At 46.8% G+C, this 11,234-nt stretch overlaps 1 protein-coding gene and 1 long non-coding RNA gene across 6 annotated transcripts in view; one reads left to right on the top strand and one right to left on the bottom strand.

Moving 5' to 3' along the window:
• The window catches only part of LOC105512876, a 9,246-nt gene extending 2,805 nt beyond the window's left edge, over positions 1-6,441 (top strand). Inside the window, exon 2 of the long non-coding RNA XR_001001922.1 lies at positions 5,676-6,441. This is a non-coding gene — a long non-coding RNA (uncharacterized LOC105512876). The remainder of the gene's footprint in view (positions 1-5,675) is intronic.
• The window catches only part of ACSBG2 (acyl-CoA synthetase bubblegum family member 2), a 61,754-nt gene continuing 54,992 nt past the window's right edge, over positions 4,473-11,234 (bottom strand). For 4 of the 5 annotated variants that reach the window (XM_011943524.1, XM_011943519.1, XM_011943522.1 and 1 more), the window contains 4 exons: positions 9,960-10,099; positions 9,537-9,783; positions 7,012-7,119; positions 4,473-4,917 (listed from right to left, as the gene is read on the bottom strand). In XM_011943524.1, the coding sequence (XP_011798914.1) occupies positions 4,889-4,917; positions 7,012-7,119; positions 9,537-9,783; positions 9,960-10,099 (524 nt within the window). In that variant the 3' untranslated portion in view covers positions 4,473-4,888. The remainder of the gene's footprint in view (positions 4,918-7,011; positions 7,120-9,536; positions 9,784-9,959; positions 10,100-11,234) is intronic. The other variant, XM_011943521.1, reaches the window with a different exon arrangement.

Raw genomic sequence — 11,234 nt, 5'->3', positions numbered from 1 at the left:
GTCCAGGCTGGAGTACAGTAGCGCAATCTCGGCTCACTGCAAGCTCCACCTCCTGGGTTCACGCCATTCTCCTGCCTCAGCCTCCCGAGTAGCTGGGACTACAGGTGCCCGCCACCAGGCCCAGCTAATTTTTTGTGTTTTTAGTAGAGACAGGGTTTCGCCATGTTAGCCAGGATGGTCTCAACCTCCTGACCTCATGATCCACCTGCCTCGGCCTCCCAAAGTGCTGGGATTACAGGCATGAGCCACTATACGCCCGCCTCTGGACTCTACCTTTTTATCATCTTGGTCACTGCCCCCGTTCTAGCCGCAGGGGGACAGTGGTCTCTAGACCAGACATCCAGAATATTCCTGTCCATGGCCAGCCTGGTGACATCACTGTGGATCCCGTGGCCCAGAGCCACGATGGGGACATGGCCTATTGCCTCTTTGTAGAGACCAGTTTTAGAGGGCAGGGAGGGTCTACCCAAGAAGGCCCTTCACTGCTCTGACAGGCCAGTGGTCTGCAAGGTGACAGTCCTCAGGGAGGAGCCAGGGGCATGTCTGGCAGTGGGAGGGACTCCAGAGTCCTGCTCTACACGGTTGGCTTTGAGTGAGACAGTTCACAAGGGAGCTGGAAGAAGAGTGGTGAGATTGAGGAAGTAAATACGGTGCGGGCATCATGGAGGTCAAGGAAACAGAGCTCTGGGCTCCCAGAGGCTGAGTTAGAGAAGGACTTTGAGTCACTGTGCCTGGGGGTTTATGAATTCATTTGCCCACCAAGCATAATTGAAAGCAGGGGTGTGAAGAGGTATTTATACACCCATGGTTTCTTTTCTGGGCATTGACTGCGTTCCTGCCATGGACCCTGAACCATGCCATGGACCCATATACGTAGCAGTATGATTCACAAGAGCCTAAAGGGGGAAGTAACCCAAGCGTCTATTGATGGACGAATGGATAAATTAAATTTATCCACGTATATATGTGTACACACACACACACGCGTGTACATATATGATGAAATATTACTCAGCTTGAAAAATTTTAACACGTGCTAAACATGGATGAGACCAGGTGTGGTGGCTCACACCTGTAATCCCAACACTTTGAGGGGCCAAGCTGGGAGGATCAGTTGAGGCCAGGAGTTCAAGACAAACCTGGGCAACATAGGGAGACCCTGTCTCTATTTTTAAAAAATTGTTAAAAAATTGAAAAAGCTTTTTTAAAGGATGACCCTTAAAGACATTATCCTCAGTTAAATAAGCCAGCCAGAAAATGGCAAATATTCTTACAATATCACTTTTTTTGTTTTTTTTTTTTTTTGGAGATAGTGTCTCGCTCTGTCGCCTAGGCCAGAGTGCAGTGGCATGATCTCAGCTCACTGCAACCTCCGCCTCCTGGGTTCAAGTGATTCTTCTGCCTCAGCCTCCTGAGCAGCTGGGACTACAGGTGCCCGCCAGCACGTCCGGCTAATTTTTGTATTTTTAGTAGAGACGGGGTTTCACCATATTGGCCGGGCTGGTCTCGAACTCCTGACCTTGTGATCTACCCTCCTTGGCCTCCCAGAGTGCTGGGATTACAGGCATGAACCACCGCGCCCGGCTGACAATTTTACTTTTAAGGTGCTCAAAGTAGTAAAATTCAAGAGACAGAAAGTAGAATGATAGCTTTCAGGGGAAGGGAAAATGGGGAATTGTTTGATGGATCTAAAGTTTCCGTTTGAAAAGATGCAACTTCTAGAAATGCGTCGTGTTGATGGTTGTACTACGATGTGAATGTGCTTAATGCCACTGAACTGTGTAATAACAAAGGGTTAAAACGGCACATTTTATGTTACGTGCATTTTACCACAGTTAAATTGTAAAAGCCTTCCTGATGATAGCAGATTCTTGTCGTTTCTCAAAAAACATTGAGAGATCTTTAAGAGAACAGTGAGACCAGGGTGAGAATCATTATAGAAAACACGGGAGGCCGGGCGCGGTGGCTCAAGCCTGTAATCCCAGCACTTTGGGAGGCCGAGACGGGTGGATCACGAGGTCAGGAGATCGAGACCATCCTGAGCTACACGGTGAAACCCCGTCTCTACTAAAAATACAAAAACTAGCCGGGCGAGATGGCGGGCGCCTGTAGTCCCAGCTACTCGGGAGGCTGAGGCAGGAGAATGGCTAAACCCAGGAGGCGGAGCTTGCAGTGAGCTGAGATCCGGCCACTGCACTCCAGCCTGGGAGACAGAGCGAGACTCCGTCTCAAAAAAAAAAAAACACATACCTTCCTCTCCTGTATTTGAGCGTCCCTCACTTGACATAATCAACCATTTGTATTTCCTTGAGGAGGAATCAGTATTGAAAAGGAAGTGAAAAGATATTTGCAAAAGATATGCACATCTCTGCAAAAAGCTTACACATTTTGAGAAATAGGTTAGCAGTGAGGTGTCTAAATATAACATTAACACACAAAAATCAACAGCTTTTCCATATACCAACGTTAACTACCTAGAAAACCTAAAAGTGGGGAGATCACATGAACAGTAGAAACAAGCTATAAAACAGAATTATATTGACCCAAAATTGTACAGTATAGTCATGGATAAAATCAGAAGGGTTTGGCTGAGTTCAGTGGCTCATACCTGTAACCCCAGTGCTTTAGGAGGCCAAGACAGGAGAGGATCCCTCGAGCCCAGGAATTTGAAGTTACAGTGAGCTGAGATCACACCAGTGCACGCCAGCCTGGGTGACAGAGCGAGAGGCCCTGGCTCTATTTTTTAAAAAACTCGAAAAGGTTTACTAACAGAAACACGAAAATGCAGAAAATGTGGCATGAGATATACCTCAGAAAGGGTACTGTTTACAGTGTGAGAGCTGAAACAAGAAGCCAGAGCATCGCCTTGTTCAACCTCAGATGGGAATGTACAGTCGGCCACTCAAATTTTTCACTCCTGTCTATGTCCTGGAATGACTTCTAAAGTGCTATAAATACTGATTTGGGGTTTACAAGCAAATTTTAGCGGTGAGGCGAATTTGCAAATACGGAATCGGCAAATAATGAGGACCAACTGTACTAACTTATTAAAAAGTAAAAGCCCACCAAATAGTTGAGGAGGGCCATGGATGTGGTTTGGATATTTGTCCCCGCCCAAATCTCATGTTGCACTGTAATCCCCAGTGCTGGAGGTGGGGCCTGGTGGAGGTGTTCGGATCATGGCGGGGGCTAGATACCTCATGGCTTGGGGCGGTCTTCACGATAGTGCATTCTGGAAAGATCTGGTCATTTAAAAATGTGTGGCACTCCCTCTGGCTTGCTCCTGCTTTCGCCATGAGACATGCCTGCTCCCCTTTTGCCCTCTGCCATGATTGTGAGCTCCCTGTGGCTTCACCAGAAGCTGAACAGGCACCAGCGCCATACTTTCTGTAAAGCCTGTAGAACCATGAGCTAATTAATTAAGCCTCTTTTCTTTATAAATGACCCCATCTCAGGTATTTCTTTATAGCAGTGCAAGAGTGGCCTAATAGGCCGGGCGCGGTGGCTCAAGCCTGTAATCCCAGCACTTTGGGAGGCCGAGACGGGCGGATCATGAGGTCAGGAGATCGAGACCATCCTGGCTAACACGGTGAAACCCCGTCTCTACTAAAAAATACAAAAAACGAGCCGGGCGACGTGGCGGGTGCCTGTAGTCCCAGCTACTCAGGAGGCTGAGGCAGGAGAATGGCGTGAACCCAGGAGGCGGGGCTTGCAGTGAGCTGAGATCCGGCCATTGCACTCCAGCCTGGGCGGCAGAGCGAGACTCCGTCTCAAAAAAAAAAAAAAAGAATGGCCTAATATAGCACTCAAATTTGACATTAGCCTTATCTGCATTGCATTAATTTTTTTTTTTTTGCAAGGAGAATGCCATTTTAAATTTCTGGTGTATTTCAAAAATGGAACTCAAAAGGGTCTCTGGCCTGGCTCTGATCAGTATCTAGAACCTTAAGAGACATTGGGAGTTTCGTTGCTCCTGATATGCTGTTTCTTTCCAGCCTGGGAGATGTACCCTCTCCCACTCTCCCTATTAATATTTCAGGGACACAGTGTGAATATGCCGTTTCAGCTCTGGTCTGCTTATAATGGACTGTTGGATGGGAGAGGAATAAACTATCTTCTTTCAGTTGTTATTATTGAATTTTACTACAACAGCAGAACTCTTCCCTAATGATGGAATTAGTCAAGGGTCATACCTTGACTCTTGAGTTAACCAAGACTGACTGTGTTGATGATAACCATTAACTCATACCGAGGACTTTCTGGAGTCAGACACTGCATTCCCTGTACATCATCTCCATGAACTTCCGTGGCCACCCTCCGAGATGGGGATCTACTTTCCAGATTTAAAATCTCCGAGCCTCAGACAGTTGAAATCACAGCTGGTCACAGTCTGAACCCAGAACCGATTTCAGAGGCCAAGCCCCTCCCCATCACACTAAATAAAGGACGAAGTATTTGTATCAAGCCAAAACTCAAGGCATGGGGCCCTGAAGTGCTTTATTATCAGAACTTATTGGAAGGGTTTCCCAGTTGCTTCCAGGCAGGTGAGTTCATCTGGGGGCCCAGTTCTTCAAATCTGTGAAGGCTTTTTCTTTCTAATGTCTCTTTAAGTCCCCTGAGGAGAAAAAAAAAAATCAAATGGGAACCCACAAGTTCAGATCTTTCTTCCAAATCAGGCAGCTCTTAGTAGACTTCCCAGTGAGGCTTCCCTGGGGTTATGACTTGAAGGTCCATAGAAAGATCTACGATGATTTTAGTGCTTTGAAACGTATGGCAGGTTCTTCTAGGGAGCACCTCTTCAACAGACGAACAATCAAGAAACTGACTAATGAGGAATGTGACTCCTTAAAAACAGCAGGAAGAGCTTCTACCCAGAGCAGCATTTCACTTATTGCAATGAGGTCTTCCTGCTGAAGGCTGCAAAGAGGAGAAACACAAGTTGTCACCTGGGGATTCTTGTAGTATGTGCATTCAGTCTCCAAGATCCCACAGTCACCATATGATGAAAATATTCCCCAGCGAATTGATCCATTTATAAATTGGCCATCACCCAAAATCTCCCCACAATGAACTTTAGAGTGGCACTATCCAAAAGAAACATTATTGGAGCCACCTATGCAATTTAATAATATATAGCAGCCACTTTTTAAAAATTCTTATTTATATATATTTTTCGAGACAGAGTCTCGCTCTGTCGCCCAGGCTGGAGTGCAGTGACGCAATCTCAGCTCACTGCAAGCTCCGCCTCCCGGGTTCACGCCTTTCTCCTAGCAGCCACATTTTTAAAAACGGAACTTGGTCAGGCACAATGGCTCACACCTGTAATCACAGCACTTTGTGATGCTGAATCAGGAGGGTCGCTTGGGGCCTGGAGTTTGCGACCAACCTGGGCAACATAGAATAGACCTTATCCCCACAAAAACATTTAAAACATTGGGTATGAATGCACCACTGCACTCCAGCCTGAGCAACAGAGCAAGATCCTGTCTCTAAAAAGTAAATAAAAATTTAAAACTGGTAAAAGTACTTTTAATAATAAATATTTTATGTAACCCAGTATTCCAGAATATCATCTTAACATGTAATCAAAATTTTAAAATACTGATATTTTATATATATATATATATATTTTGTGCTGAGCTTTTGAAGCTCAGTGTGTGTTTTATGTATTACAGCACATCTTGGTTTGGACAGGCCACATTGTGGCCAGTGGCTGCCATATTGGACAGCACTGGTGTAAGAGGGTCCATCTCTCACTCCCACATCAATGTCCAATGGTTTCTCATCCAACTGGAAAGTGAAATTGGAAATCTCACGAAAGATGAAGAATTATGAATGTGGTACGTTGAACTGCTGGGCCCACCCACAAGACATCGACACATGAAGGTGCAGAAGGGTTAAACCAGTTAACATTGAACAAAGGACAATGGATGTGATGAGTCACAGGCTGAGTTGTACCCCTCCACAGTTCACATGCTGAAGTCCTAACCTTTAGTACCTCAGGATGTAACTTCTTTGGAAACAGGATCATTACAGAAGTTAAAATGAGGTCATTAGGGTGGGCCCTAATCTTATTAACCTGTCCTTATAAAAGGGAAATTTGAACACAGAGACAGCCACAGGGAAGATGATGTGAAGACACAGAAGACAGCCATCAGCAAGCCAAGGAGAGAGGTCTGGAATGGATCCTTCCCTCACAGCCCTCAGAAGGAACCAAGCCAACCAGCCTCTCAATCTCAAACTTTTAGCCTGCAGATCTGTGAGACAATATATTTATGTTGTTTAAGCCCTCCAGTCTGTGGTATTTTGTTATATAGCCCCAGCAAACTAAAACATGGGTTGGCTGGTGGCATTAGAACAATTTGCCCAGGAGAAGGTTACAGGCAGCCTATAGGACAACTGAAGATGCATTCTACTTTCTGCCTGCATTGTACATCTAGTGAAGAAAACAAACAAACAAACAAACAAAACTATCAGTGATTCATGGTGTCATGGAGGCTCCCTCTGCACATGCCTTGGGGAGAGGAGAGGAGAAATGGTGGGTAGTGGAAGTTCAAGCCTCCATCCCTTATTAATCTGTGTAATGGGCCAACACACCTCATTCCTTGGATTCCCAGCAAGTAGAACTTTCTCCACTAAAGTTTCTGACAAAAGGCCTTCTCCAAATAAGACCCAAAGAGACATTTGGGATTTATTGCCTCTTACTTTCTAGAAACAAATAGAAAAGGCAGGAAGCACAGCTCACAACATTGGTGGCCAGCTGAAGGAGTTTACATACCCTACCATGACCGTGGTAGAGTAGAGACAGCATGAGTTGAAGCCTGCTGCTCAGAACCCACTGCAACTGTGTGTGTGTGTGTGTGTGTGTGTGTGTGTGTCAGTGTGTTTGTGTCTGTGTGTCTGTGTCTGTGTGTTCTGCAATTCCAATCACAGATCTGCCTGCTACACAGTGGAGCCCCTGTCTTAGACTCTGAATGCATAGCCCAGCAAAGCCAAGCAACTGAATCTCACCATCAGAATAGCTGACAGCAGCTCCATCAAAGCAGTCATGGTACAAGTGATGAATTTGTTTTTTGTATTTCTGGGCTACAAAATGTCTTTTAAGTTTCATCATTGGACCTATTGAGAAAGGAGAAATCAATTGAGTTATGGAGATACAAGAAAATTCCATACACCCATGCATGACCAGGCAACAGTCCCATGCCTCGGGCTAGGCTGGGTGGCTGGCTGTGCCATTGACTTTCAGGGTGTGTAACTTTTGCCATCTGTATGGGGATGATAAAACTTCCATGTGGTCCTTCAGCTGTGGTGAGGAATCTGTGAGGTAGAAGGTGAAGAGCACGCTGCATTCTGTGCCTGATGTGGACTGTGTACCCAATGGAGGAGGGATATCATCATCTCAAACCATGCCCCTCTCCCCATTTTACAGGTGAGGAAACTGGGACATAGAGAGGACCAGTTCCTCTGAGGTCAGCCAGCAAGTACATGGCAGAATCAAGACTCAAACTGGGAGTTATCTGCTCCCTCAGCCCAGGACTTTCATTGAAAGCCTCTGAGTCACCAGGGGCATTGATGACGTCTCTGCATGTCTCAAGCAACCCCACAAGGACTGTGTTTTTCAACCTATAGTTGAGAAGACCACCAGCCTGGACAACATGGCAAAACACCAACTCTACAAAACAAAAAGAAAATAGCCACACATGGCGGCGCACACTCGTCCCAGCTACTCAGGAGGCTGAGGTGGGAGGATCGCTTGAGCCTGGGAGTTCAAGGCTGCAGTGGCAAGTCGTGATCATGCCATTGTACTCCAACCTGGGTAACGGAGCGAGACTCTGTCTCAAAACAAAGAAAAAACAAGGCTCAGTGAGACGAGTCACTTCCCTGTGTAGACGGGACAGGATTTCAACCCAGGTTGTTCAATGCCACATGCTTGCTCTGACTCTTCCATCCACACCGTCAGATTATAGCCGAGCACTGACAGCAAACTCCCAAATGAAAGTACATTGGTAGAATCCAGTATCCCCACTCTGGAGTGAGCCCTTCCCTCATGGGGGAAGAGAGGCAAAAATAAAACTCATACAGAGAATAATTTCATGTTCTGATGCTTTAGAGAAGACAAGGTGGTATAATGGGGGTGACAGCTACAGGGTGAAATATTAAGAACAATGGCAAGCCACTTTAGCCAGCATGGTCAGGGAAGGCTGAAATCATCCCTAAAAACTTTATAATATTAATCAGAGAAGAAGGGAGGGGGAGAAACTAAAATCAGCCACACTTATAACACACTCAACATTCATCATTAGGTCAGTTTGCTCTCTGACCCCTTCCTCATAGCTAGCTGTTTGCCTATTGCCCCAGAATCACACACACAAAAAAAACCCAGTCACAAGATATAGTTCCCCTTAACTGCTCTACAGATAACATATTAAGCATTGTGAAAGGTTAAGTTTTCCATTTGAGATATCTTTTCAAGTCCTTCATACCAGTGAAACTACTGATGCCCACTGATCTGAAGGACCCCACAGGAGCTGACTTACCAAAGAATGCAGCTTCCACATCCAGATGATTTCATCCCCCTTACCCCAACCAATCAATGACTCTAATTTTCCAGGCCTTCAGCCGCAAGGATCCCCTTAAAACCCCAGCCCAGAATTCCTCAAAGAGAGATTTGAGGATTCCTTCCATCTCAGTTGGCTTCCCTGCAAGGGAATTTGATTTCCTTTTTTATTTCTATTTTTGTTGTTTGTTTTTTGTTTTTGAGACAGGGTCTCCATTGCCTAGGCTGGAGTGCAGTGGCATGATCGTGGCTCACTGCAGCCTTGACCTCCCCGGGCTCAAGCGATCCTCTCAGCCTCCTGAGTAGCTGGGCACATGCCACCATATCCAGCTAATTTTTGTATTTTTTGTAGAAATAGGATTTCACCATGTTGCCCAGGTTGGTCTCAAACTCCTGGGCTCAAGCAGTCTGCCCACCTCAGCCTCCCAAAGTGTTGGGATTACATGCGTGAGTCACTGTGCCTGGCCATAATTAAACTCTCTCTTTGCTGCATCCCCTGCTGTCTCAGTGTATTGGTATGTTAGTGTGCAGTGGGCATACAAACCTGGTGGTCCTGTAACAAGGCTGCTCTGAGGAGGAAGAGGCCTGTAGGGTGAGACCTGGACAATGAGAAGGAGCCATCCAGGCAAGGAATTGAGGGGAAGGGTATTGCCAAGGAGGCAGACTGGCAAGTGCAAAGGCCCTATAGTTGGACGAAGCCCAGAGAGCTGCAGGAACATCAAGAAAGCCCATAGAGTTGGTGCAGAGTGAATGAAAGGTCAGCAGGAGAGAGATTGTATAGAGCTATAGTAAGGAGTTTGGATTTTATTTCCAAGATGAGGAGCTGGGGACCAGTTAGCTAGAGGTGGCAGCATCCCTCTCCTGGTCCCTGGCTGGTCTCACAGACCCTCTGACCTTCAGAAAAGGACCTGTCTCTTCAGAGCCCACACGGTCTCAGATGCTAACAAGGGACCAGCCTCCAAATGTCATGGCCACTCACCTAGCTCTCCACCATAGATGGAGAAGTCCTTCTCCAAGATGACCCACTTTTGAATCTTCTGGGCATTGTTCATGGCTTCCTGGTTCACGGCATTGATGCCTTGCTGGATGGCCTTGTAGACCAGGGGGTCTTGCTGCTTCACAATCTCAGTCACGGTGGATGCCTGGCTGCCCAGACCCCGGCAGAAGTTGATGGCCTCCAAGTTCAGCTTGTCCAGAGGTTCTCCGCTAATCTGATTCATCTCACACTGCCCCCAGACACCTCTGTCACCACACATACTCCTTGACCAGCACCCCTCCCCAGGCCCACAGACCAAGAAGTGGGTCTTGAACCCACAGATGCATCCTCTTGACCCTGGGGTGGGGCCAGGGCATGTAAGACCGGCTGCAGAGACTTCCCCCAATGACAGCAAACCCATGTTACCTTCAGCGTCAGCAACATGCTCAGAAACTTCAGTTTATCTCCTACTAACATGGCGTTACTGATGATGGGGATCTTCTTCTTAACCAAGGTCTCAACGGGAATGGGGGGCACGTTTTCACCACCAGCAGTGATAAGGATTTCTGGAATAGAGCTTGGCTTGGTACACGTTGAGCCATGTAAATGTGGAACCCCCAGCCCCTTGGAGATCAGAAGGGGCAGCTGCTGGCATGGCCAACACGCACCCAGAAAGCCCCAGAAGCACAGGAGGACCCTGGCCCTCTTCCCCCACCCACTTTTAATTCTCATCAAGTGTCCAAGTTGTGACTTCCACTTGGACAGCATCTTAATAATTCATTTCCTATCTCCTGGTCCACCATGCCCTGGTTTTAGGTTCTTCCAGTATGTCTTCCTTGAAAGATGGTGAAAGCTTTTTGGCCACACCTTGTCTGTCTGTTGCTTCCTATTCACTTAGTAACCGCTTCAGAATGTAATGTAATTCCAGTCTTACCCCCAGGGACATGTGTAGTAACCCTAATTTTGGCAAACTCTGCAAGAGTCTCCCTTAGTCTCTCAGCGTCTCCTCCTGCCCCAGACCCACTGGTCACTTGTTCTTTCATCCTGACATGCTTCCCTCTTTCTGTCCCACCCACTCAAACTCATTCCCCCTTGTCCCAGAGACTCACAAAGTCACCTTTACTGTGGTCATTAATAGCAGTAATAGTAAATATGACCATGAAATGGACGTAAGTGTGTAACGCCTTCTTGGGATAAGAGTACTGAATGAGAACTACTCTCCACTTTTTAATGTGGTTTGGGTGGGTTGGACTGCAGGGGTGAGCATGTGACCAGCTCTGACCAATCAGCATATTTCACCCCCTACAGTGAGACAGATCTTGACTGGAGGATCCAATGAGAGGCCTACAATGCTGAAAACATTGAGAATGTTACACTCTAGTCCCCTTGCAGGGTTAGAGGTCAGCCTAGACTGTTGGTAGCTTTCTTGCTACCAGATGGCAAAGTTTATTTAAGAATAGACTTTGGGAGGCTGAAGTGGGCGGATCATGAGGTCAGGAGTTTGAGACCAGCCTGGCCAACATAGTGGAACCCCGTCGCTACTAAAAATACAAAAATTATCTGGGTGTGGTGGCGTGCTCCTGTAATCCCAACTACTTGCGAGGCTGAGGCAGGAGAATCGCTTGAAGCCAGGAGGCGGAGGTTGCAGTGAGCCGAGATCACACCACTGCACTCCAGGCTGGGCGACAGTGTGAGACTCCA

The sequence above is a fragment of the Colobus angolensis genome, unplaced genomic scaffold (genome assembly GCF_000951035.1).
Source record: "Colobus angolensis palliatus isolate OR3802 unplaced genomic scaffold, Cang.pa_1.0 Scaffold22, whole genome shotgun sequence".
In the NCBI taxonomy this organism is placed as follows: Eukaryota; Metazoa; Chordata; class Mammalia; order Primates; family Cercopithecidae; genus Colobus; species Colobus angolensis.
The sequence above is the reverse complement of the archived record's forward strand: the minus strand, read 5'-3'. Positions and strand labels throughout refer to the sequence as shown.